The sequence below is a fragment of the Lepidochelys kempii genome, chromosome 28, assembly GCF_965140285.1.
Source record: "Lepidochelys kempii isolate rLepKem1 chromosome 28, rLepKem1.hap1, whole genome shotgun sequence".
NCBI classification, from domain to species: Eukaryota; Metazoa; Chordata; order Testudines; family Cheloniidae; genus Lepidochelys; species Lepidochelys kempii.
Window position 1 is genome coordinate 1,435,475 of NC_136407.1, and position 26,397 is coordinate 1,461,871.

A 26,397-nucleotide genomic window follows, 5' to 3' on the forward strand; every position below is an offset into this window, starting at 1 on the left:
ACGCGCTATCTCAGAGTAAGTTCTAGCCTCCCCATCAACTTGTACCTGCCCCCTGGGTTCTAGACCCCTCTACTGGTAGCTGCAGCACCCCACTAACTAGCCCCCGGATTCTAAACCCCTGCCCTACCCTTCCCCACATGACTGACTTGCCCTTTGGGTTCTAGACCCACCCCCCCCTTTACTGCCAATTCTAACTCCTTATGACTAGCCCTGCCTCTGAGTTCCTCCCAGTTCATTCCACTGCTCCTTCGGTTCTAGACCCGCCATGACAATCCCAGCTCCTTCTGGTCTAGTCCGCCCCTGGGTCCTCGATCCCTGCAGCTGGGTTCAACTCCCCATGGACAGTCCCCGTTGGCTTCTAGTCCAACCGCTTCATCTAGTCTTGCCACTTCCAGACACACCCTCCCCCCCACACACCAAATAACCTAGACCCACACTAACCCCCACACCAGTCCTGGGGTCTCCTGCAGCAAGCCCACACTCAGATGAACCCCCAGTTCTGGATTCAGCTCCTCCCAGGTGACTGCTCTTGGCCCACCAGGGGCCCTGATTCCAGACCCCCCCCCGGTTCCAAGCTCACCTGGGTGTTCCCACTCAGCTTCTGGAATATGTCGTAAATCTGATCCTTGAATCCCCGGCTCAACATCTCGTCGGCCTCATCCAGGACGAACATCTTAATGAATTTGGGAGCTGCGGGGAGAGGGCAGGGAGGCCGTTAGCCTGAGCAGGGTGCGGGGGGCAAGAGGGGAGTCAGCCCCCAGAGATGCTGTTCTCAGTCAGAGAGCTCTGATCACGCCCAGAAGCCCCTGTGCCAGGCCCGGACGGCAGAACGCCTAGCAGGGGGCACAAGGTGGCACCGGCATCAGCTGACACGCATGGGGAATCGTCACTGAACAGATACGGGGCAGGTCCACGCCCACCCGCCCGGGGGGTGCCCAGAGAGGGGACCCCCAAGCCATGGAACTTACACAGGTATCTCCTGTTCAACATGTCGAAGACACGGCCCGGAGTCCCCCACAATGATGTGGGGCGCTTCCATCTGCAGCTTCTGCACCTCGGCCCGGACATTGGTGCCCCCAATACAGGCGTGGCAGGAGGCCCCCATGTAGTCCCCGAGGGCCATCACGACCTTCTGGATCTGCAGGGAGGAAGCGAGGGTGAACGGCCGGAGAGCCAGGCTTCACCCCAGAGGCGGCCGCACCTCCACCGGGCGAGGGGATCCCCCCACCATCAGCCACCCCCACCCCAGAGGTGGCCGCATCTCAGCGCTTGGTACCGAGGGGCCCCGACAGCCGTGTGCCCCCAGCATGAACCAGCGACAGCCACCGCCCGGGATACCGCGCTGGGATGAATGGGGGTTCGTCTCTCTCCCCCTGCTAGATTCAAGAGCCGCGCCACCAATCAGACGCGTCTTTGCCCAGTTAGCAAGGGAGGAAGTGGGCGTGATTCCTACCAAGTAACCACGTGGACCGAGCTTGCTCTCCCACCTCCCCTCCCACACGCCTTGAGCCGTGCCCCAGGACTCCTGGTTCTCTCTCTGGCTCTGGGAGAGGAGTGGGGTCTGGCGGGTTTGAGCAGTGAAGGCTGGGAGTCAGGACTCCTGGGTTCTGTCACCCAACTGAGTCACCCCCTTTAAACAAGGGGGCGGGGGCACTGCCCTGCCCAACTCACCTGCTGGGCCAACTCTCGGGTTGGGGCCAGCACCAAGGCCTGGGTCGCCTTGAGGTCCAGCTCGATCTGCTGGAGGATAGAAATGGCGAAGGTGGCCGTCTTCCCAGTACCAGACTGAGCTTGCGCAATGACATCATAACCTGGGGGAGCGGAGAAGTCACCGGTCAGCGCCCCGCCCCAGAGGTGGCCGCATCGCAGCACTCGGTAGCCCCGATAGCCGTGTGCCCCCAGCATGAACCAGCGACAGCCACCACCCGGGATACTGCGCTGGGATGAATGGGGGCTCGTCTCTCTCCCCTGCTAGATTCAAGAGCCGCGCCACCAAGCGGACGCCTCTTTGCCCATTAGCAGGGGAGGGGGAAAAGTCTGGCCAGGGTCTGCCCTGCTGGGACCCGCCCCCCCTCCCCAAGGACCGACTCACCCTTGATACAAGGAAGAATGGCTCTCTGCTGGATGGCGGAGGGCTTCTCAAATCCATAGGCGTAAATTCCCCCGCAGCAGGGACTCCGACAGGTTCATGTCGTCAAAGCTGTCAACGATCTCATTCCAGTTGCTCTGAGGGGGGGGCGAGGGGAAGGGGGTTAACACCCCCCCATAAAGTCCCGCCCATGAATCCCCCAGCCCCTCGAGACTCCTGTCTTGACCCCCATCACCGCATACAGACCTCTCTCAGCCTGCTGCTCGCCCAAGTCACCATCCCTGAAAGTAATCCTGTCTGGGTACCCCCGCATCTCTAGTGACGCCCCATTAGACACTGCTTTGCTCCCTGCAGCCCCACCCCCCGCAATGAGCCCATCCACCCACCCCCCTGCACTTCAGAGCCTCTGCCGCAGCCCCCCGATACCCTATCCCTTCCCCCAAGGAGCCCATCCACCCCCTAGCACCTCATGGCTGCCCCCCCCCAATGCACAACTCATCCTCCTGCTCCACAGACCCCCCCCCGGCCCCTCCCAGCGCCAGCCCACCTCAATGATGCCATCGGGGTCCATTCCCTCGGGGCCATTGTCTCTAGAACTGGAAGGCAAAAGGAGACAAGGGGTGGGGGTTAGACGAGGTCAGCGGGAACCAGATGGCGCCCCCCCCCCCGGGGCTGCTCCCCCGCCCCCCCCAACCCATCCACCCACCATCAGGACCCCCAGCACCCACCCCCGGGGGCAGGGTGGGCCCCCCCTTCTCCAGGGGGCCGAGCGCCCCCCCCAGATGCCTCCCCCAAAACCACGTCCTCCCCACAGCCTCAGGAGCCTGGGGTCCCCTCAACCCCCCGGGAATCCCCCTCCCCCTATCAGGCTTAGGGGCCCCCCCAGCCGGGGGGGGGGGGGCCGCTCAATCCCGCCCCCCTCCCTTCCCATCCCCCACCCCAGCCCGGGGGGGGGGGCCGCTCAATCCCGCCCCCCTCCCTTCCCATCCCCCACCCCAGCCCGGGGGGGGCGGCCGCTCAATCCCGCCCCCCTCCCTTCCCATCCCCCACCCCAGCCCGGGGGGGGGGGGGGCGCTCAATCCCGCCCCCCTCCCTTCCCATCCCCCACCCCAGCCCGGGGGGGGGGGGGCCGCTCAATCCCGCCCCCCTCCCTTCCCATCCCCCACCCCAGCCCGGGGGGGGGGGGGCCGCTCAATCCCGCCCCCCTCCCTTCCCATCCCCCACCCCAGCCCGGGGGGGGGGGCCCGCTCAATCCCGCCCCCCTCCCTTCCCATCCCCCACCCCAGCCCGGGGGGGGGGGGCCGCTCAATCCCGCCCCCCTCCCTTCCCATCCCCCACCCCAGCCCGGGGGGGGGGCCGCTCAATCCCGCCCCCGCCGCCTGGGGTCCCCCCCCAGGCTCCTCTCAAGCAGGGGCCGGAAGTGGCCCCCCTCGCCCCGGAAGTGGCCCCCCTCCCATCCCGTGACCTCGCGCCGCCCCCAGGCCCGGCCCAGGCCGCTCCACGTGCTCGGGCCTCTCCCTCGGCCCTTCCCCCCCCCCACACACCCGGAAGTCCCGCCCCCTCTGCCCATTGGCGGGGAAGCCGGCGTGACGTCACGGCCCGCGTTCCCCGGATGCCCAGCGGCAGGACAATGGAGGCGCCCGGCGGGGCCGCGCGCTTCTCCTCTCCCGCGCGCGCCGCCCCCCCCCCGCAGGGAAAGAATGGATTCGCCCACCGCTCTTTCCCCCGCCCTTCCGATAATGGACTGGGCCGGGGAGGGGGGATCGAGGGATGGGCTCGTCCATTTGCTATACCCCCCCCCCACACATGGATCCGTCCAGGCGCGACCAACCCGCATCCCCGCGGCGCATTAACGCCCCCCCCCGTCGGGTGGTTCCGTCCTGTCGTCCCCACAAAAGAGTTACTGGAATTGGACTGCCCCCCCCCCACAGGATTCCCCCCCCCGACGGGAAGAATCGTCTCGTCCCCCCCCCCCGCAGGATCGGATGGTTCCGTCCGGAGCCAGGCCGCATCCAGATCGCCCAGCGTCACAAAATGGCGTCGCGCACCGCACCGCCCCCCCCTCCCACTCGGGCGGGGTGGTTCCGTCCAGCCCCCCTTCTCCGTGGCTCGAACTGCACCCCCTCCCCCTGAGCGCGAATGGGCTCGCCCACCTTGCTCCCTGCCCTCCACCCAGGCCCGGATGCTTCGCCCGCGTCCCCCGGGGAGGGGGTTTAAATGGACTCGCCCACCCCCCCCCCAAAGGGGAAGGAAAACAAGGGACTGGATTGGCCCATCCACCTCCCAAACCGGAATGACTCCCCCCCCCCATCCAAAAACGGGTGGTACCGCCCAAAGGGCGCGTGTGCGTGGTCGATTTACGGCCTAAAAGTCCCTTTCCTGTCATGGGCTCGCCCGAGTCCCCCCCCCCCCGCGGAATGGTTCGGCCCGCGCGCGCAGGGAGCGGAACGCCGCGGGGTCGCGCCCGCCCCTCTGGGGGGCTGGGCAGTGGTACGGTCCGGCAGGGCCTAGCCGGGGCCGCGCGCGCACTCACCGGCTCTCCAGACACGCAGACATCCTGGGCAGGATCCTTCCCCCACCCGCCTCGCCCCGTCTTATAACCCCCGGCAAGCTCCGCCCCCGCCCCGCTCCCATTGGCCGCCCGCCCACCGGCCCCGCTCCCATTGGCTGCTTCCCCGCCCAGGGCCCGCCTCCCGGCTCCCGCCCATTGGCCGGCTCCCGGCCGGTGGACGTCGAAGCCGATTGAAAAGAGGCGTGTGACGTCAAGGCGCCCTGCCCCCTCCCTTCGGGGGGCCCCGCCCGCCAGCGGGGTGAGTCAGGCGCCAACACGCCGGGCGCCGATTGGCTGGCGCGCGCGCCCGTCAGGGCTCAGTGAGCCAATGGCCGGGCGGGCAGGAAGGGGCGGGCTCCGGGGCCGGAAGTGAGGCCGCCAGGGGTCGCACACGTGGGTGGGGAGAGGCTGGGGCCTGCCTTTGTGAGCGTCTCGCCCACCCGGGCCGTGACCCCTCCCGGCACCCGTACCCCAGCCCTCCCCACACGGGATCCCCTCCTACCGGATCCCCCGCCACAGGCCCCCCCCCCCGATTCCCTCCAACCAGCCCCCCCGCCACAGGGCCCCCCCCCGGGATCCCCTCCTACCAGCCCCCCCTCCAGCCAGCCCCTCCCCATACCCCCGGCCACAGCGCCCCCCCCGGGATCCCCTCCTACCAGCCCCCCCGCCACAGCCCCCCCGATTCCCTCCAACCAGCCCCCCCGCCACAGCCCCCCCCCCGATTCCCTCCAACCAGCCCCCCCGCCACAGGCCCCCCCGGGATCCCCTCCTACCAGCCCCCCCCTCCAGCCAGCCCCTCCCCATACCCCCCGGCCACAGCGCCCCCCCGGGATCCCCTCCTACCAGCCCCCCCGCCACAGCCCCCCCCCGATTCCCTCCAACCAGCCCCCCCGCCACAGGCCCCCCCCCGGCATCCCCTCCTACCAGCCCCCCCGCCACAGCCCCCCCCCCCGATTCCCTCCAACCAGCCCCCCCCGCCACAGGCCCCCCCCGGGATCCCCTCCTACCAGCCCCCCCTCCAGCCAGCCCCTCCCCATACCCCCGGCCACAGCGCCCCCCCCGGATCCCCTCCTACCAGCCCCCCCGCCACAGCCCCCCCCGATTCCCTCCAACCAGCCCCCCCGCCACAGCCCCCCCCGATTCCCTCCTACCAGCCCCCCGCCACAGGCCCCCCCCCGGGATCCCCACCACCAGCCCCCCTAACCCCTCTTACCAGCCGCCCTGCCACAGGCCCCCCCCCAATTCCCTCCAACCAGTCCCCCCCGCCATGGGATCCCCTCCACCAGCCCCCCTGCCACAGGCCCCCCAGGATCCCTCCAGCCAGCCCCCCCATGCCCAGCACCCCCCCATTCCCTTCTACCGGACCCCCCCCACAACCCCCCCTGGATTCCCCCCCCAGATCCCCTCCCACTAGCCCCTCCCAGCAAGGGCCCTACCCAGAGCTATCTAGCTGGGGACAGCTTTGCTTCGAGCCTCCCCTGTCTGTTCCCTGCGCCCGCCCCTCCCCCCCCCCAAGCTTATTCCCCACCCTGGGCTTCCACAGGCACCTCTGCCTGCCTCAGTTTCCCACCTCCAACAGCTTCCTCCACCCTTGCCAGACCACAGTCACACCCCCGGGTCCAGCTGCCCGATGGCTCTGATGGCCAGGTGGGGGCTCTCGGGCCGTGGGCCTACCCCAAACCCATTCAGCGCTGGGGGGAACGGATGAGAGCGGGGCGCCTGGTGGGCTGGGGGGGCGCCAGGCAGGGGTTGGCGGGGCCGTCGGCGGCTGCGGGGCTCTGGGTTTGTGGGCCTGTTCTCACAGACTGGCGTTTCTCGCCCTGCTCCCGTTACCGGCTCCGGGGTCACCGGGCAGAGACTCTCAGTTAGGGGCCCACAGCCGACCCGGTAACACGTTCGCCCCGAGCCGATGGCTGAGAAGAACCGACACAAGCGAGGCCCGGCCAGCAACACCAGCCTCCTGCAGGCAGCCCCCCACCCCGGCAGCTGGCAGTTCACCTGCTGTATCCCCCCAGGCATGGCTGCCCACCACAGCTGGGTCCGAAACTGGGTCCCTGGCTTGCCAGCGTATTCGGCGCCAGGTGATTACCACTGGGCCACCATCAGACTCCCGCTCCGGCCGGGCTGAGCCCATGGATGGATTATAATTGGGGGGTGCGTTAGCCACACAACGGCATCGAAACCGGTCCCCAGGCTGCAACAAAGGTCAAAGGTTTGGCTGCCACGTACGGGCCAAACGCACTCAAGAGGCCGCTGGGCGTCTGCTGGACCCCAAGGCAGAAAAGTACGAGCAAATGCATCAAATATAACACCACCCCCGCCCCCCCCGCTAAGGTGAAATATTTCCAAAGCCGGCGCGTTTGTGTTTAGACGCTTTCGGCTCATTCGGGGGAAGAACCAGATGTCGTTTCGATGGGTCGGGGCCCTTTGGGCGAGGTGATGCTGTTTGCGGATCGCCTGGCCTGGGACGTTGAAATGTTCCGCGAGAAAGAAAAACTGCCCAAGGTCTCCAGCTGCCCCCCGGCTCCGTGCCCGGCCTGGTAGCGCTGGCCTGGGTCGAGCTGCCGGGTGACCAAATGGTGCCAGGCTGGTAAATTAACAGTATGCTGGATTGCTGGACTCCTGGGTTCTTTCCCTGGCTCGGAGAGGGGAGCGGGGTCTAGTGGTTAGAGCAGGGGGGACCCACAGATCCCTTTCCGCGGTACTCCTGCCTAGGCAGTCCGTGCCCATTGTGTGCAACTGACTATTCCTTACTAAGTGGGGTACTGTGCATCTGTGCTGATTGAATTTCATCCTCTTTCCTTCAGACCCTTTCTCCGCCTCGTTTTGAATTTTAATCCCCTCCTCCAAAGCACTTGCCACCCCTCCCAGCTTGGGTGTCGGCCGCCAACTCGAAGCGTGGTCTCGCCGCCATTATCTAACTCCCTGATGAGGATACAGAACCGACCCCTGCGGGACCCCACTCGTTATGTCCTGGCCGCTTGACGATGAAGCGCTGATAACTCCTCGCCGGGGACAGTTTTCCAACCCATTCTGCACACCTCTTGCAGTAGCTAATACCATAGTAATAGTCTGTGAGGGCACGTGACCCTTACTAAAGCCTTTCTAAAGTCAAGAGAGACCCTCTCTACCGCTTCCCCCCTAGCCACGAGGCTTGTTACCCTGTCAAAGAAAGCTAGCAGGTTGGTTTTATGCAATTTGCTCTTGCCAAATCGGAATCATAGAAGATCAGGGTTGGAAGGGACCTCAGGAGGTATCTAGACCCACCTCCTGCTCAAACCAGGACCAACCCCAACCAAACCATCCCAGCCAGGGCTTTGTCAAGCCTGACCTTAAAAACCTCTAAATCCATGCTGACCATTACTATTATTACCTGCTTGGTGTTTGCAAATTAGTTGCTTAATTCGTTGCTCTGTTATCTTTCCGGGTACCGAAGTAAAGTTGACGGGTCTGTAATGCCCCGGCTTGCCCTTAAATTGGCCCTCTGGAATCGCTCCAGTCTTCCAGGACTTTTCGAAGATAATGACCAATAGCCGAGCTATCTCCTCAGTCAGCTCCTTGAGTGTTCTAGGATGGACTCATGTTAGCAACAAGGTCAGGGAAAGCGAGGGCCCCTTACTGAATGGGGGAGGCAACCGCGTGACAGGGGATGTGGAAAAAGCTGAAGTACTCAATGCTGTTTTTGCCTCGGTCTTCACAGACAAGGGCAGCTCCCAGACTGCTGCACTGGGCAGGGCAGGGTAGGGAGGAGGTGAGCAGCCCTCAGTGGAGAAAGAACAGGTGAAGGGCTGTTTAGAAAAGCTGGACATGCACAAGTCCGTGGGTCCAGATCTAATGCAGCAGAGGGTGCTGAGGAAATTGGCTGATGCGATTGCAGAGCCATTGGCTATTGTCTCTGAAAATTCATGGCCACTGGGGGAGGTCCCCGACCACTGGAAAAAGGGCAAATAGAGTACCCATCTTTTAAAAAAAGGGAAGGAGGAGAATCCAGGAACTACAGACTGGTCAGCTTCACCTCAGTCCCTGGAAAAATCATGGACCAGGTCCTCAAGGAATCCATTTTGAAGCACTTGGAGGAGAGGCAGGTGATCAGGAACAGTCAACCTGGATTCACCATGGAGAAGTCATGCCTGACTAACCTGATTGCCTTGTATGATGAGATAACTGGATATGGGGAAAGCGGTGGATGTGATATATCTTGACTTCAGCAAACCTTTCGACACAGTCTCCCACACTATTCTTGCCAGCAAGTTAAAGAAGTCTGGGCTGGATGAATGGACTATAAGGTGGACAGAACGCTGGCTAGATCGTCGGGCTCAACGGGGAGTGATCAATGGCTCCATGTCTAGTTGGCAGCCAGTGTCAAGCGGAGTGCCCCAGGGGTTGGTCCTGGGACCCGTTTTGTTCAATATCTTCAAAAATGATCTGGAGGATGGTGTGGATTGCACCCTCAGCAAGTTTGCAGAGGACACTAAACTGGGAGGAGACGTAGATGCGCTGGAGGGTAGGGATAGGAAACAGAGGGACCTAGACAAATTGGAGGATTGGGCCAAAAGAAATCTGATGAGCTTCAACAAGGACAAGTGCAGAGTCCTGCCCTTAGGACGGGAGAACCCAATGCACCGCTACAGACTAGGGACCGAATGGCTAGGCAGCAGTTCTGCGGAAAAGGACCTAGGGGTGACAGTGGACGAGAATCATAGAATCATAGAATATCAGGGTTGGAAGGGACCCCAGAAGGTCATCTAGTCCAACCCCCTGCTCAAAGCAGGACCAATTCCCAGTTAAATCATCCCAGCCAGGGCTTTGTCAAGCCTGACCTTAAAAACCTCTAAGGAAGGAGATTCTACCACCTCCCTAGGTAACGCATTCCAGTGTTTCACCACCCTCTTAGTGAAAAAGTTTTTCCTAATATCCAATCTAAACCTCCCCCACTGCAACTTGAGACCATTACTCCTCATTCTGTCATCTGCTACCATTGAGAACAGTCTAGAGCCATCCTCTTTGGAACCCCCTTTCAGGTAGTTGAAAGCAGCTATCAAATCCCCCCTCATTCTTCTCTTCTGCAGGCTAAACAATCCCAGCTCCCTCAGCCTCTCCTCATAACTCATGTGTTCCAGTCCCCTAATCATTTTTGTTGCCCTTCGCTGGACTCTCTCCAATTTATCCACATCCTTCTTGAAGTGTGGGGCCCAAAACTGGACACAGTACTCCAGATGAGGCCTCACCAATGTCGAATAGAGGGGAACGATCACGTCCCTCGATCTGCTCGCTATGCCCCTACTTATACATCCCAAAATGCCATTGGCCTTCTTGGCAACAAGGGCACACTGCTGACTCATATCCAGCTTCTCGTCCACTGTCACCCCTAGGTCCTTTTCTGCAGAACTGCTGCCTAGCCATTCGGTCCCTAGTCTGTAGCTGTGCATTGGGTTCTTCCGTCCTAAGTGCAGGACCCTGCACTTATCCTTATTGAACCTCATCAGATTCCTTTTGGCCCAATCTTCCAATTGGTCTAGGTCCTTCTGTATCCTATCCCTCCCCTCCAGCGTATCTACCACTCCTCCCAGTTTAGTATCATCCGCAAATTTGCTGAGAGTGCAATCCACACCATCCTCCAGATCATTTATGAAGATATTGAATAAAACCGGCCCCAGGACCGACCCCTGGGGCACTCCACTTGATACCGGCTGCCAACTAGACATGGAGCCATTGATCACTACCCGTTGAGCCCGACAATTTAGCCAGCTTTCTACCCACCTTATGGTGCATTCATCCAGCCCATACTTCCTTAACTTGCTGACAAGAATACTATGGGAGACCGTGTCAAAAGCTTTGCTAAAGTCAAGAAACAATACATCCACTGCTTTCCCTTCATCCACAGAACCAGTAATCTCATCATAAAAGGCGATTAGATTAGTCAGGCATGACCTTCCCTTGGTGAATCCATGCTGGCTGTTCCTGATCACTTTCCTCTCATGCAAGTGCTTCAGGATTGATTCTTTGAGGACCTGCTCCATGATTTTTCCAGGGACTGAGGTGAGGCTGACTGGCCTGTAGTTCCCAGGATCTTCCTTCTTCCCTTTTTTAAAGATTGGCACTACATTAGCCTTTTTCCAGTCATCCGGGACTTCCCCGGTTCGCCACGAGTTTTCAAAGATAATGGCCAGTGGCTCTGCAATCACAGCCGCCAATTCCTTCAGCACTCTCGGATGCAACTCGTCCGGCCCCATGGACTTGTGCACGGAAGAGCTGGATATGAGTCAGCAGTGTGCCCTTGTTGCCAAGAAGGCCAATGGCATTTTGGGATGTATAAGTAGGGGCATAGCGAGCAGATCGAGGGACGTGATCGTTCCCCTCTATTCCGCATTGGTGAGGCCTCATCTGGAGTACTGTGTCCAGTTTTGGGGCCCACCCTACAAGAAGAATGTGGAAAAATTGGAAAACGTCCAGCGGAGGGCAACAAAAATGATTAGGGGGATTAGAACACAGGACTTATGAGGAGAGGCTGAGGGAACTGGGATTATTTAGTCTGCGGAAGATAAGAGTGAGGGGGGATTTGATAGCTGCTTTCAACTACCTGAAAGGGGGTCCCAAAGACGATGGAGCTCGGCTGTTCTCAGTGGTGGCAGATGACAGAACAAGGAGCAATGGTCTCAAGTTGCAGTGGGGGAGGTCGAGGTTGGATATTCGGAAACACTTTCACGAGGAGGGTGGTGAAGCAGTGGAATGGGTTCCCTAGGGAGGTGGTGTAATCTCCTTCCTTAGAGGTTTTTAAGGCCCAGCTTGACAAAGCCCTGGCTGGGATGAGTTAGTTAGGGTTGATCCTGCTTTGAGCAGGGGGTTGGCCTAGATACCTCCTGAGGTCCCTTCCAACCTGATCTTCTCTGATTTCATCAGGCCCTTGGTGACTTGATGACATCTAAGGTGGCTGAGTCATTTTTAACTCGTTCTTTCCCTGTTCTAACCTCTGCTCCTGTTCAGTACGTGGGACGTCCAATCTCCGTGAAACTTTTTGGTGAAAACAAAGAAAAGTCATTTAGCACTTTCACCATTTCAACATTTTCTATCATCGTTTCCCTCCCCCCTCGTTGAGTAACGGGCCGACCCCTTCCTTGGTCTTCCTCGTGCTTCTAATGGATTTGCCAAATGTTTCCTTGTTACCCAGTATGTCTCTAGCTAGTTTGTGCTCATTTTGGGCCTTTCGAATTTTGTCCCTACGTATTTGTTTATATTCCTTTGTCATTTCACCTAGTTTCCACTCTTGCGTTTCAGATCCTTGACGATCTCCTGGTTAAGCCAGGGTGGTCTCCAGCCATACTTCTCTCTCTCTCAGGGCAATCATTTGCTTTTGCACCCTTAATCAGGTCTCCTAAAAACGACCAAATCTCTCAAACTCGTTTTCTTCTTACACTTGCTTCTCACAGGATCCTACCTACCAACTCCGTGAGTTTGCTAAAGTCGGCCTCCTTGAAATCCATTGTCTTTATTGTGCCGTCTTCCGTCGTATCCTTTCCCGGAATCACCAACTTGTCTTCCACATTCACATTCTCAACCAGTTCCTCCCCCTTCGTCAAGGCCTCGCCCCGAGTTGCTTTCTCCACCTTCTGAGCGAAAAAATGGCCTCCAGGGCGGTCCAAGGATTCGTCGGATCAGCTGTCCCCTGCCATGTTGTTTTCCCGACGGACGTCGTGGTAGTTGAAGTCACCCGTGGCCACCAAGTCCCGGGCTTCGGCTGAGTTTGTTAAGTTGTTTGAAACTCGGCTTGTCTTACCAGTGTCCCGTTTCCCACCCCGGCGCCCCCTAGCAGACATTCTTCCTCCAAACGGCCAACACGGGGAGACAATTTGCCCCGCTTGGCGGGCGGGGGAGTACACAGGGGAAATGACACCCCCTCCCCGCAGGACCCACATTTCAAGCCCAGGGGGTTCTCCAAAGAAACAAAGTTTATTGCCCAGAACAATTTCCCGCCGCATTATATATATATATATATATATATAAAAAAAAAAAGCTTCTCATCTCACAGCCCAGTGTATAAACTTGTGTCCCCCCCACCCCCCCAACATACAACTTCACTAACACAAATAACCCACGGGAGAAGAAAAGGTGGGGGTAGAGATTCCAATGTCATCTCCCCTCTGCCCCCCTTCCCCGAGGTCTGGGTAGAAATGGCTCCTTCTCCCCCCGCCCCCGTAGTGACACCCCTCCCCCCAAAGCCGGTGTCTCCCCAAAATTCAGGGGTAGGGGGTGTATTTACCATGACCCCCCCCTCCAAATATGTAACAAGGGAAACTGGGTTTAAATATGAAAAAAATAATACAGAACCGGGGGAGAGGGGGATGCCCCCCCCCCAAGTAAAAAACGGTCCCCCAAAAGTCTGGTTGGCGGGGGCAGGAGGGAGCTGGGATTAGCTGCCTCCCTCACCCCGGCTTGAACAGTTCCAATGCTACAGAGTTAATGCCCCTTCCCGCTGCCCGTCCTGGGGTTCAGGGTGCCCCCCCCAGAGTGGGGGAGGAGGCGGTGTCCGCGTGGCCGCATCCGGAAGGGAAGAGGTGGGTGCGTGGGGGGGGGGCGTCTCACACGCTGAGTTTGCAGTGGCAAAGCTCCTTGTACATCTGTCGCCGGAGCTTCGGCATGTCCTGCTGGGTGAAGGTGAACGCCCGGCCCAGCGCCAGGAACTTGCAGTACTGGGGGGCAGGGGGGGAGAAGCAGAGTTAACCAGGGGCACAGAGAAAAAGTTTTCCCCTCCAGGGGGCGCTGGCTCCCATCCGGCCCCAGTCTGCGTGAGCTGAGTTCGTCGGGTCTCAGCCCGGCTCATCACCAGCGTGGGTGGCGCGAGATGCGGCCCACCACTGCGACGGGGAAAACGCACGGTGGGACTTGGGGGGGGGGGGGGGGAGAATGCGAACGGCGTCCCTGCAGCCTCCACAATGGGTGGAGTTGGCAGGTCTAAGGGGGGGCCTAGTGGCTGGGGGGCTGTCGGTGTGCACAGGGGGAGATCCGGGCGATGGGGGGGCGCCAGTGAGGAACCGCTGCTCCCCCCGGCTCCCCCCCAGCGCCAGCCGCCGCTCACCTGCAGGACAAAGGCTCCACAGTCACTGTCGTTATTCTGCCTGGCCACGTTCTGGGGAGAGGAGGGCGAGTGAAGTCTGAGCACCCCCCTGCCCGCGGCAAGAGTCCGGCCCCCCCGCTCTGACCCACCAGCCCCCACTCCCCTCCACCAAGGCGGGGAGAGAACCCAGGAGTCCTGACTCCCAGCCCCCACCCCCTGCTCTGACCCACCAGCCCCCACTCCCCTCCCCGAGCCAGGGAGAGAACCCAGGAGTCCTGGCTCCCAGGCCCCCTGCTCTAACCCACCAGCCCCCACTCCCCTCCCCGAGCCGGGGAGAGAACCCAGGCATCCTGACTCACCATCTTAAAGGAGCCCCTCCAGCCATCTCTGAAGTCCGGCCGATCCTTCTTGTCTGCTTCAGCCTGGAGGTACCTACAGATGTGCTGGGGGGGGTTGAGGGGGGGCAGGAGGAGCACAAAGGGGGTGACTCAAGGGGGGGGGAAAGGGGCCACCTGATAGGACTGCCAGGAGTTAAGGGTGCAATGGGTGCCCCCTGGAAAGGACAGGCCCCGTGCCCCATTCCCCGTCCCCAGAGCCAGCCAGGCCCCGCCCTGGGGCCAGGTGGGAGCCCGCGCCCCCTGGAGGGGACAGGCCCCGCCCCCTGCCCCCCTGCCCGGTTACCTTGGGGCAGCGGCGGTTGAGCGTCCGCTGGGAGTCGAAGTAGGTGATGCTCTTCTGCCTCACGTCCACGGAGACCAGGGACCAGTGCACCTCCAGGTGGATGGGGATGAGCAGCAGGTCCTTGTTGAAGATGTCCACCTGCGGGGGGCGCCCCACGCACTCAGCCAGCCAGCCACCTCCTCCAGCCCTGCCTGCCGGGGGAGAGCGCCCCCTGCCAAGCCCCCCAGCCCGCTGCCTGCCCCCCAGTGCCGCCCTGGGGCCAGCCCCGCCTGCCAGGGCAGAGCACCCCCTGCCAAGCCCCCCAGCGCCGCCCTGGGGCCAGCCCCGCCTGCCGGGAGAGAGCACCCCCCGCCCTCCCAGCGTCCCCAAGCGCCGCCCTGGGGCCAGCCCCGCCTGCCGGGGGAGAGCGCCCCCTGCCGAGCCCCCCGCCCCGCTCCCTGCCCCTCAGGGCAAGCCCTGCCTGACGGGGGAGAGCGCCCCCTGCAGAGCCCCCCACCCCGCTCCCTGCCCCACAGCGCCCCCTGCCGCACTCACATTTTTGGTCCAGCGTTTCACCCCCTCGTACCCCTTAGTTCGTAGCTTATCGTAGAAAAAACTGTTGAAGAAATGGACCTGGGGAGGGAGGAAGCCTCTGTTTAGACACCAACAGCCCCAGGCCCGGCCCTTCCACCCGGCCGGGCGCAGCAGGGCCTCTGGGCTGCCCCAGCCCCACGGCTCTAACCACCAGCCCCCACTCCCCTCCCAGAGCTGGGGAGAGAACCCAGGAGTCCTGGTTCCCAGCCCCCCCCGCCAACTCTAACCACCAGGCCCCACTCCCCTCCCAGGGCCGGGGCTTCTCCGACTCCTATCAAGTCTCTGCTGAAGTGGTGGGGCAGGCCTGATTTACCCCAGTGGGGGGTGCAGGGGAAGCCAAGGACTGGGGTAACAGGGGCTGTAGGTCGGGATCGAGGGGCGTCAGTCCCCATCAGCTGCAGGTTGCCACCTAGTGGCGGTTCCTTAGAATGGCACCTCGCCACCCCGAAACTCTAGGTAAGAGGGCGCTCACCTTGTCTGGCACCGTATCCATGACGAGGTCCCCGTACATGTTCATGACCTGCGCACGCAACAGTGAGAAAGGACAGAGGGTTAGGGGCACCCCACCCCACTCCGGGCCTGGTGCCCGGCGCTGCGATGCGACCCCCTCTGGGGCAGGGCGGCTGGTTACACAGGGACCCCTCGCCCGGCACTGAGATGCGGCCACCACTGGCGCGGGGCGGCTGGTTACACAGGGACCCCTCGCCCGGCACTGAAATGCGGCCACCTCTGGGGTGGGGCGGCTGGTTATACAGGGACCCCTCGCCCAGTGCCGAGACACCCTGGGGCTTGGGGGCCAGTACTGACTGCCAGGGGAGGGCCCCCTGCCCCGCAGCGCCCCCCCCACCCCCCGGTGGGCTTGCTGAGCGCCCCACCTGGTCATTGAGCCAGTTGGGGCCGTAGAGCGTCTGCAGGTCGTCCATGGTCAGCACGTGGCGCTTGTAATTCACCCGGAAGCCCCTCACCATGGCGTTGCCCGGCATCCGCTGGTACGACTGGATCAGCTGCTGCACCGTGCCCTTCCTGTGGGGTGGGGTAGCCAGGGGTGGGAGGCAGGCATGAGAATGGAACCCAGGAGTCCTGGTTCCCAGCCCCTCCCCCGGCTCTAACCCACCAGCCCCCACTCCCCTCCCAGAGCCAGGGAGAGAACCCAGGAGTCCGGGCTCCCAGCCCCTCCCCCCACTCTAACCCACCAGCCTCCACTCCCCTCCCAGAGCCGGGGAGAGAACCCAGGCGTCCTGGCTCCTAGCCCTCCCCGGCCCTGCTCTAAACCCTCCCGGGTACCTCTGTGGCGTGGAAAACTCTTGCTGGAAAATGTCTTCTAGCTTCTCCACCACCTCATCGGTGCTGACGGGGATGAGGCTGCCGTAGGCCTGAAGGAACTCATCCAGAATGCCTGCGGGGTGGAGAGCAGCAGGATAGAATAGCTGAGGTGACAGCGCTGGGGGCTGAGATGCGGCCACCTCTGGGGTGGGGCGGCTGGTTATACAGGGATGCTGGAGTCAGAGACCGCGATTCATCTTAGCTTGCATACGAAAAGCAAGCCTCTTTCCACCACTGATGCTCACAAAAAACCCTCCCCGAGATCACCGCATTGCAGGCTGTCTGCCTGAGACCCTGGCTCACTGGTGCGTCATGTCCCCCGGAGGAGCTAAGTGGGATTTTAACTCTGAAACCTAGTGATGGTGCCTGGTTTTCTCTGGGTCTTAACTGAGCAGGGAAGCATGGAGAGTCGCCAAAGGTGAGGAAGCCAGAAAGCGGCACTGCCCGGCGGCATGGCTGCGTCCTGTCCTAATCCCTCCCCTTCACCCCCCCAAGGCTGCTGAAAGAAAGCCTGACACCTTGTGGTGGGAGGTCAACGCTACACCCGTTTTGGCATGACGTCCTCCTGCACTTGCCCCTCCCCTGCCTTCTCCCCACCTTTATTGGGGGGCCCCGCATAGGGGGGCACCCCCTCCCACGCCCTAGCTCCTTACTCTGTACGCAGGTGACGTGTTCCTCCCGCAAGGGGCTGAGTTGTGCTGCCTTCTCCCCGGGCGGCGCCTCTCTCGGGGGCCCTCCGGGCCCATCCTTGGCCCGGAAGAACTCCTCCACCGCGTGGGCCCCGCCGATGCTGCAGACGTTGCTGATGACGATGCTGGGGTCCGAGGAGGCGGCAGCCAGGGCTCCGAGGTTGCCGTCGGGGGCCAGGGAGGCGAAGCCGTTGGGCAGGGTGCTCGCGGGGCCTGGGGGCGGGGGAGGAGACATGGGGCCCGTTACGCTGGGGGGGAGGATGGGTGTAAGGGGTTCCCTATGGGTCCAATTCCACCCCCCTCTGCCATAGCCCCTTCCCATAACAAGCAGTGAGGCCCCCCTGCCCCCTCCTGGTTACCTGGGTCCCCGTCCAGCGTGGGCGCCTCTCTCCTGCTCCCGGGGGGCGACCGCTCTGCCGGGAGCCGGGCGCCGTCCTCCCCGCCCACCTCCATGGCGCCGTCCGCCCGCTGCAGCTGGGCGTACTGCGGGTACGGGGAGGAGCCGGGCTCCTCGCCCATCAGCGCCCCCAGCAGGGTGAGCCGGGGGGGCGAGGGGGCGAAGGCCCCGCCCAGGTGGTAGTCCAATCGGGGCGAGGGGCGGGGCCGGAAGCGCAAGGGGCAGGGCCCTGGCTTGGCCCCGCCCTGGCAGTCCTCCTCCTCCTCCTCCAGGGGGCAGCCTTTCAGGTCGTCGTCGGGCTGGGAACCGGGCGAGAGGGAGGAGCGAGTCCGCTTGGCGCTGCCCCGCCGGCGCCCCCGGCAGGCCAGCTTGCCCCACAGCTTCCAGGGGAAGGCCAGGGAGGAGCATTTGGAATACAGCAGCATGCGGAAAGCCCGCCGGGCCCGCTGACGCCGTCGCAGCTGGCAGCGCCGCCTGCTGGCCCCCAGGAGCGGTGGCCGCCCCCCGGCGAAGGGCCAGTCCGGGCCTCCGCTCCTGGCCACCTTCTCCCCGGTGGTTTTGCTCCGGGCCCAGCCCGCGACGCGAGGCAAGTCCCAGTCGCCGGCGTGGCCTTCCTCCTCGCTGTCGAAGCCTGGGGGTTGCTCTTTGGTGTAGGCCAGCCGGCGCCCGCCTTCGAAGCAGCCGCCATGCTTGGGGGCCGGGGGTTGGGGCTCCTCCCAGTCCTGAGACGCCAGGCGCAGCCTCTCCCGCCTCGGGGGCTCACGGAGCCCAGGGCTGGGGCCCCACAGCTTCTTGGCCTGGATGGTTTCCTTCATGGCTCCGACGTGCCTGTAGGGAGCGGGGGACAAGGGTAAGGGCTGCCAGCCTCCTGCTGCACCGGATGCCAGGGAGATCCTCGACTCACTGCCATGCCACCCATCCCGCGCTTCAGTTTCCCCCATGCTCCTACTCTGCTGGGTACTGAGGGAGGAGGGGTGGCAACACACCTCACAATGGGGGAGTCACTGTCAGCGTACCAGGGGACCTCTGATCCCAGCTGGGACCTGGCACAATCAGGCCAGGATCTGCCCAGACCTTATCCAAATCCAGTCAGGGTGTCTGGGCCAATTGGGGGGCATCCCTATCTTGGGGTTGGGGAGAACCTCGATGCCAGGGGGACCCCAATCCCGGTCGGACAGGGCCTGTGCAACACTCGGCATAAGTCCTTGCCCAGTTCGAATTCCTAGACGCTACCGTAATGGGCTCTCTTGAATCGGTTTGAGGCTGGTTTGGCCAAATTTGTTTCACCCCTGGACAGGGACCCATTGATTCTGGACCAATTTGGGAGCCTCCACGTGTCTTCCGTTGGCCTCTGTAGCTGTGTCGCTCCCAAAATATGAGAGAGACGAGCTCTCGGGGACCCAGAGAGCGTCTGCGTGGAAGCTCAAACCCCTGTCTCTTTCACCAGCGGAAACCGGTCCAATAAAGGGTGTCTCACCCCTCCTGGTCTCTATATTAAATCACAATACGTTTGCGTGTCTGACTGAAAACTCTCTGAATCCTGTGTCCCATTGTGGTGCCCACAACTTAAGGACGAGGGTGGTGAAGCACTGGAATGGATTCCCTAGGGAGGTGGTGGAATCTCCTTCCTTAGAGGTTTTCAAGGCCCTGCTTGACAAAGCCCTGGCTGGGATGATTTAGTTGGGGTTGGTCCTGCTTTGAGCAGGGGATTGGACTAGAGAACTCCTGAGGTCCCTTCCAACCCTAATCTTCTTCTTCTATGATCCATCGGAGAGGGGTCAGAGAAGAGCCGTAGGAATGATTCAAAAACCAGCCCTAGATTGAGAGACTCAAAGAGCTCGGTCTCGTTTGCTTGGCAAAGAGAAGGTGAAAGGGTGACTTGATCACTCTAAGTATCTACCTGCGGAACAAATATTGCATAACGGGCTTTTCAATCTCGCAGAGAAAAGTCTAACACCATCTCTGTGCGCACTGACAGCCCCCCAGCTAGAGACATGCACGGGGGGAAAAAAGGCGTACAGCTTGGAAAAGAGACGACTAAGGGGGGATACGATAGAAGTCTCTAAAATCATGACTGGTGTGGAGGAAGTAAATAAGGAAGTGTTATTTACTCCGTCCCAGAACACAAGAACTAGGGGTCACCAAATGCAACTAATAGGCAGCAGGTTTCAAACACACAAAAGGAAGTGTTTCTTCCCACAATGCACAGTCAACCTGTGGAACTCCTCGCCAGAGGGTGTTGTGAAGGCCAAGGCTAGAACAGGGTTCAGAAAAGATCTAGATACGTTCATGGAGGATAGGTCCATCAACGGCTATTAGCCAGGATGGTGTCCCTAGTCTCTGTCTGCCAGAAGCTGGAAATGGATGACAGGGGATGGATCACTTGATGATTCCCTGTTCTGTTTATTCCCCCTGGGGTACCTGGCATTTCCACTGTCAGAAGACAAGATACTGGGCTAGATGTACCTTTTGTCTGACCCACTCTGGCCGCTCTTATGAGAATAATTAAACACTGGAACAACTGACCAAGGATCGTGGTGGATTGTCCTTCACCAACAATGTATAAATCAAGATCGGAGGCTGGGAATTCGGAGGAGAACCTAACTGGTCCGAAGACAGAGCTTCAGCAGTTTAAGAACGGGATTATCTGACAGCGTTGCCCAGTAGGGCAGGGGATCTTGTCTCCATGACGTAAGAGGTCCCTTCCGGTTCTGTTGTGCATCTGTGCAGCGCTGGAATCGCCAGATCAAATCCAACCAGCCTCAGACACTTCAAACAAAGGTGTAAAAACCCTACAGATGGGGGATAAACTACCCCCTACAAATGTCTTGTCTTGATCTCCGAGATCGGCTTTAAATCCCGAAGCATGAGGTAGGTTTAACTGCCCTTCCAAAACTCGTTAGCGTTCACTACCCTAACTCTGGATATTCCAGAGAGACGGCCAATCCCTCTTTGTATCTTGTTACGTTGCTGGCCTGAAGCAGAGAGTTCCGCCGATTAACTGCAGTTAGACAATACGTGCAAATGAAAAGGTTGCAAATTCAAACCTGATCAAAGGAAATTCATTTCATGGACTGTCCCCTTGTTCTTATCTCAAGACAGAGACAACAGAAATTCCCAGTCCGTCTTCTTTATCCCAATATGGTTAAGCAAGACAGAATTTAATTATTTTTTATAATTCCGATGGATATAATATCTATGTTTATTTTTCAGCCTTTCCCATGATTTTTAGTCATTTACATTTTCACAGTTGTGCAAAATGATGGGATGCCTTATTTTAAATGTTTTTATCTATTTCAAATTTTCACAGCTGGGCAATAATTTAACGACAGTAAAAGTCGAGCTCCAAAAAGCTAAAGATTTACAACTGTTTAAAACACGGACTGTCAATAGCACACGTCAAAACTGATTTAAGGATATTGGCTTCCTTCACCTAGCCGTAAATGTCAATGATCATCGATGAAAATATTTTCTCATCTGTCTGCGTGCGTACACTGAAATCGACTTTTACTTAATCGTCCCAAGTCTAATTATTTTATGGACTTTTAGCATCTCCCCTCTTATTTATCTCCTTGCGAAGAAGATTTGTCTTAGAAGCTTGCTTGATTACAGTCCTGGGGAGAAAATTCCGGGGACTAAATTCTTTAAGGTAGCAGAGAAAGGCAGATCAAGATTTTAACGGCTGGAAGTTGAAGCCAGGCAAATTCCGATACGTAGGGCCCTACCAAATTCACGGGCCATTTTCACGGTCATAGGATTTTAAAAAATCATCAATGTCATGATTTCAGCTTGTTAAATCTGAAATGTCACGGTGTTGGAATTGCAGGGGTCCTGACCCAAAAAGGAGTCGTGGGGGGAGTGGGGTTTGCAAGGTTATTGTAGGGGGTGTTGAGGTACGACTACCCTTACTTCTGCCCTGCAGCTGGCGGGGTGCTGCTCTCTGCTTGCGCAGCTCTGAAGGCAGTGCCGAAGTACGGATAGCAATACCATGACCCCCCTTAAAATAACCTTTTTTGGGTCAGGACCCCCAGTTTGAGAAACGCTGGTCTCCCCTGTGAAATCCATATTGTAAAGGCACACAAAAGACCCGATTTCACAAGGTCCATATTTCACGGTCCGTGACGCGCTTTTAGTGGCCGTGAATTTGGTAGGGGCCTTACTGACGTGGTACCAATTTGTAACAGTGAGGGGGAGTCGCTGCTTGAACACATTCCCACATGGTGGATTTTCCATCAATTGAACTCTTCCAAGCCAGACCAGATGCCTTTCCAGAAGACGGTGCATAGTCCAACGCAAGTGAGTGGGTAACATTTAATGGGGATATAACTGGGTCAGACTCATTAGATGATCTGGCCTTAAATCTAACAAGCTGAAAGCTATGCTGGTATAAGCACCTTCCTATCAATATAACTATGCCACACTATGCTACGACTTACTGTTACCAGTCTAGCTTCTTTCACTCCAAGAGGGTGTTTTTAATATACACTATACTCCCGTTTCCCCTTTTATCCGAACCTCTGCATTACCCAAGGAAGGGATCTGGAGAACGCAGAGGTTCAGATCATAAAGCAGAGACCCCTGGGCAGGACTGAAGACAACAACCCCTGCCGCTGATTCAATTTCCCTGCACTCTCGCGTACCCAAATAAATTCCGGGTCCCCCGGGGCATTTCGGATAATCGGGAGCGTACCGGTATAAAGGCGGGCTTTGCCAGAAAAGCTGCGTCCAAAGCAGCGTGCCTAGTGTAGACAAGACCTGCTGCTGAAATAGAAAGCTTTCCCAAGGTACGCACAGCAAAGACGTGACCTCCCTGCCATGGAGGAAAGAGGCAAGTGGGGGGCGGGGGGGGGGACACAAAGAGCCATGGGCATGGGGTGAGACTGGGGGGCCCTGGCATGGGAGAAGGCAGAATGGAGAGAGAATGGGTCACCCTAGTATGGGGCTGAGAAGGGAATTGGGGTGCACACAGAACCACTGGCATGGGGGAGGAAAATTGGGGACACACAGAACTTCTGGCATGGGGGAGATTGAGGGACCCCAGTATGGGGTGGAGAGTCCCTCGTGTGGGGGAGGAAGTGAGGGACCCTGACATGGGGGAAGGAGGCAATGGGAGGGGCACAGAGAGCCCCTAGCACGGGGAGCAGAGGGAATGGAGGATACAGACAGAGCCCCTGGTATGGGGGAGATGGGAAGAAGCTGCAAGAGAGGGGGATGGGAGTTGGTCCCAGGGAGCCTGTCAGGGGGTGGGGAATGGCGGGAGGCAAGGAGCTGCCCACATCCACCGTGAGCTCGACTAATCCAGCTGCGGAGCGTGCGTGCCCTCTTGTTCGCATTACCGGGCATGGACCGGGAGGCCAGGGCGCTAGGCAAAGACACCCAGAACAAAGATCTCACCACCTCAGAGACGGCAGCGTCACGGGCGATGCTCGGGATCGGGCAGCAAGGACCAGGACAGCAAAGACAAGCTGGCGATAGAGATGGGGAGGGGGCCAAGAGATGGGGGGGGGGAGCCAACGACCTGCGGAGCTGCATGGGGTGGGGGGGGATGAGCAGCACTTGCTGAGGCCAGGAGAAGGCCGAGCCAGCGACGGAGCCGGGAAAGGAGGCGAGTTCGAGCGAGGGACGGGAAAGGCACCTCGACGCTGCAAGAGTCAGGACCTTCTGGGTTGGAACGGCCGCAGAGATCAAAGCAGCAGCAGATGGTTTTTCACCCGGGGGTCAAGCCCGGGGTTTCGGGGGGTGGGTTAGAGAACCCGAGTTAAGCCCACGCCGCAGGGCGGCCGTACCCCCGGGAGCCCGGCCGGATTCAGAGGCCGCCTAGAGGGGAGGCAGAGGCCTGAGTCCAAGCCCGACAGGGTGTTTAGTAAGCGACCCCCCCGCCCAGCCCCGATCCGGCAGCAAAGGGCCAGGCCCCCCCATGGCGGTGCTGGGCTCTCCGGCAACTGGGGGAAGGGGTGGACCGGGGGGGGGGGTGTCTCTCTTCCTCCCCTTGTCACAGCGCCGGGGGGAGCAGGGGGGGCCGCCCCGGCCAACCCCACTGAAGCCCCCCCCCCGGGGCCTGGGTATTTGGGGGGGGGGAAGTGCCTCGGACCCCAGGCAAAGCTCCCTCGGAGGGGGGGACTGGTGGGGTGGGGGCTCTGCCCTGAGATCCCCTCAGCCCCCCCAGGAGAAGATCAAGGGAGGAAAGGGGAGCTGGGGGGGGGACACAAAGCCTCTAACACCCCCCCCAGAGCGGGGAAGGGGAGGAGCGGACCCGGGTGGGGACAGGGCGGGGGAGGGGCGGCGGACCGCAGTGGGGACAGGGCGGGGGGGGAGGGGCGGCGGACCGCAGTGGGGACAGGGCGGGGGGGAGGGGCGGCGGCGGACCTGGGTGGGAGCAGGGCGAGGGGGGAGGGGGCGGCGGACCGCAGTGGGGACAGGGCGAGGGGGGAGGGGCGGCGGACCGCAGTGGGGACAAGGCGGGGGGGAGGAGCGGACCCAGGTGGGAACAGGGCGGGGGGGAGGGGCGGCGGACCGCAGTGGGGACAAGGCGGGGGGGAGGGGAGGAGCGGACCCAGGTGGGAACAGGGCGGGGGGGAGGGGCGGCGGACCCAGGTGGGAACAGGGCGGGGGGGGACAGGACCGAGGGGCGGGGCCGGTCACTCACCCCCCCCCCCGGAGAGCGGGGCCTCGCTCCGGCTCCCTGCGCCGCCGCCGCCGCCGCCTCCCAGGACCGAGGAGCCGCCGGCGCCGCCCAATGGCGTCATCAACCCGCGCGCCCGAAAAAAGAAAGGGGGGGGCCGCGCGCGCCGCGTCACCTCCGCCGCCCCGCCCCCTCCCCCGGACGCAAGCGCCGCGTTACGTCACGTTCCCGGCGCGCGGCGTCACTCCCCCCCCTCTCCGCCTTCGCGCTGCGCGCTGCGTCACCGCGCTGCCTCCTTGGGCGGGGCCACGCCTCGCTCCTGGGGTGTTACGTCACGGCCACGGCGTGCGTCCCTCAAGAGGGAGGGGGCGGGGCCTGATCCTTCCCGTGGGAGGGAGGGGCTGGGAGAGGGAGCCTGGGAGGCCGCGGGGCATTGTGGGACAGGCGATCACCCCATGTGCCCCAGGGCATTGTGGGATAGGTCGCCCTGGTGCATTGTGGGACAGGAGGCCACGGTCGCCCTGGAGCATTGTGGGACAGGAGGCCATGGTCACCCTGGGGCATTGTGGGACAGGAGGCCGCAGTCACCCTGGTGCAATGTGGGAAAGGAGGCCACAGTCGCCCTGGTGCATTGTGGGATAGGTCGCCCCATGGCATTGTGGGACAGGAGGCCACGGTCACCCCGGGGCATTGTGGGACAGGAGGCCATGGTCACCCCGGGGCATTGTGGGACAGGAGGCCGCAGTCATCCTGGTGCAATGTGGGAAAGGAGGCCACAGTCGCCCTGGTGCATTGTGGGATAGGTCGCCCCATGGCATTGTGGGACAGGAGGCCACGGTCACCCAGGCCATTGTGGGACAGGAGGCCACGGTCGCCCTGGAGCATTGTGGGATAGGTCGCCCCATGGCATTGTGGGACAGGAGGCCGCAGTCACCCTGGTGCAATGTGGGAAAGGAGGCCACAGTCGCCCTGGTGGATTGTGGGATAGGTCGCCCCATGGCATTGTGGGACAGGAGGCCACGGTCACCCCGGGGCATTGTGGGACAGGAGGCCATGGTCACCCCGGGGCATTGTGGGACAGGAGGCCGCAGTCACCCTGGTGCAATGTGGGAAAGGAGGCCACAGTCGCCCTGGTGCATTGTGGGATAGGTCGCCCCATGGCATTGTGGGACAGGAGGCCACGGTCACCCAGGCCATTGTGGGACAGGAGGCCACGGTCGCCCTGGAGCATTGTGGGATAGGTCGCCCCATGGCATTGTGGGACAGGAGGCCGCAGTCACCCTGGTGCAATGTGGGAAAGGAGGCCACAGTCGCCCTGGTGGATTGTGGGATAGGTCGCCCCATGGCATTGTGGGACAGGAGGCCACGGTCACCCAGGCGCATTGTGGGACAGGAGGCCATGGTCACCCCGGGGCATTGTGGGACAGGAGTCTGCGGTCGCCCCGGAGCATTGTGGGATAGGTCACCCCAGGACATGGTGGGATAGGAGACCGCGGTCGCCCCGGGGCATTGTGGGACAGGAGGCTGTGGTCGCCCCAAGGCATTGTGGGACGAGAGGCTGCCCTGGGGCACCCTGGAACTGGAGATGGTCCTGGGGCATCATGGGACACTAGGCTGCCTCGGGGCACTGTGGGACTGGAGACCATCCTGGGGCATTGTGGGAGAGGAGCCCACCCCCGGGGCATTGTGGGATAGAAGGCCACTTGGCACGATGGGTTGGGGCACGAGGCCACGTCCTGTCACGGAGGGCTGGCAGAGCCCTGCACATTTTTCTGGGAAGGCAGCCTCCCCACCCCCACAGTGCCTCAAGGCATCGTCTAACAGCTGCCACGTGCTGAGGCTGAGAGGGGTGACGCAATGACTCCCTTCTGGGCCCTGCCCCCGGCCTGTACAAGACCAACGGCCCCAGCCCAGCCCTTGCGCTGCAGCCGGGCTTGGAGATGAGGTCCGCTCTGCCTCCGCCTCCCCACGTACTGCGGCTGGGGCTCGGCCTTCCAAGGCACTGGACGTGATTTGTTGGAGGAAGAGGCAACACAGCTGCTGGAAAGGGAAATCACGCCTCGCTGATCTACTACAATTCTTTCAGGGGCATCAACAAACACGTGGACAGTGCATCTGGCATACCTGGACTTTCCAAAAGCCTTTGACAAGGTCCCTCACCGAAGGCTCTTAAGCAAAGCAGTCACGGGATAAAAGGGAAGCTTGTCTCATGGGTCAGAAACTGGCTAAAAGATGGGAACAACGGGTAGGAATAAACAGTCAGTTTTCAGAATGGAGAGCGATAAACCGCAGGGTCCCTCAAGGATCTGTACTGGGACTGTGCTGGCTGGAGTATGGAAGAGCTTCTGTACGAGCAGAGATTAAAAAGACGGAACTGTTTGGCTTGGAAAAGAGGATTACGGAGAAGGAGATGATACAGG

General features: G+C 61.0%; 3 protein-coding genes and 1 non-coding gene across 5 annotated transcripts in view; all 4 read right to left on the minus strand.

The window, feature by feature from the left end:
* Positions 1 to 139, minus strand: part of CD68 (CD68 molecule) — a 4,447-nt gene extending 4,308 nt beyond the window's left edge. The window contains exon 1 of the mRNA XM_078850810.1: positions 128 to 139. Within this exon, the coding sequence (XP_078706936.1) occupies positions 128 to 139 (12 nt within the window). The remainder of the gene's footprint in view (positions 1 to 127) is intronic.
* Positions 140 to 167: 28 nt separating this feature from the next.
* EIF4A1 (eukaryotic translation initiation factor 4A1) lies at positions 168 to 4,701 on the minus strand. The gene is given in 8 exon segments (XM_078851017.1): positions 168 to 690; positions 969 to 1,014; positions 1,016 to 1,138; positions 1,672 to 1,811; positions 2,093 to 2,162; positions 2,164 to 2,226; positions 2,637 to 2,685; positions 4,623 to 4,701. Coding segments are annotated over 8 exon segments (699 nt in total). The 5' UTR covers positions 4,646 to 4,701; the 3' UTR covers positions 168 to 505.
* On the minus strand, positions 769 to 895 carry LOC140904532 (small nucleolar RNA SNORD10). The gene has a single exon (XR_012156546.1). It is a non-coding gene; the product is annotated as a small nucleolar RNA SNORD10 (small nucleolar RNA).
* Positions 4,702 to 11,771: 7,070 nt separating the features above from the next.
* Positions 11,772 to 24,101, minus strand: SENP3 (SUMO specific peptidase 3). Of its 2 annotated transcripts, XM_073326913.2 has the most exons (12): positions 24,002 to 24,101; positions 21,996 to 22,113; positions 17,318 to 18,183; positions 16,923 to 17,171; positions 16,231 to 16,342; positions 15,822 to 15,969; positions 15,419 to 15,466; positions 14,908 to 14,985; positions 14,374 to 14,511; positions 14,052 to 14,135; positions 13,714 to 13,764; positions 11,772 to 13,327 (listed from the first exon to the last, which is right to left on the minus strand). In XM_073326913.2, exons 1-12 carry the CDS (start codon positions 24,099 to 24,101, stop codon positions 13,217 to 13,219), a joined length of 2,103 nt encoding a protein of 700 aa, XP_073183014.1. In that variant the 3' UTR covers positions 11,772 to 13,216. The 2 variants fall into 2 exon arrangements, with proteins under 2 accessions (XP_073183014.1, XP_073183013.1); XM_073326912.2 differs by lacking the exons at positions 21,996 to 22,113; positions 24,002 to 24,101 and adding an exon at positions 22,991 to 23,218.
* Between the last annotated feature and the right edge of the window lie 2,296 nt (positions 24,102 to 26,397).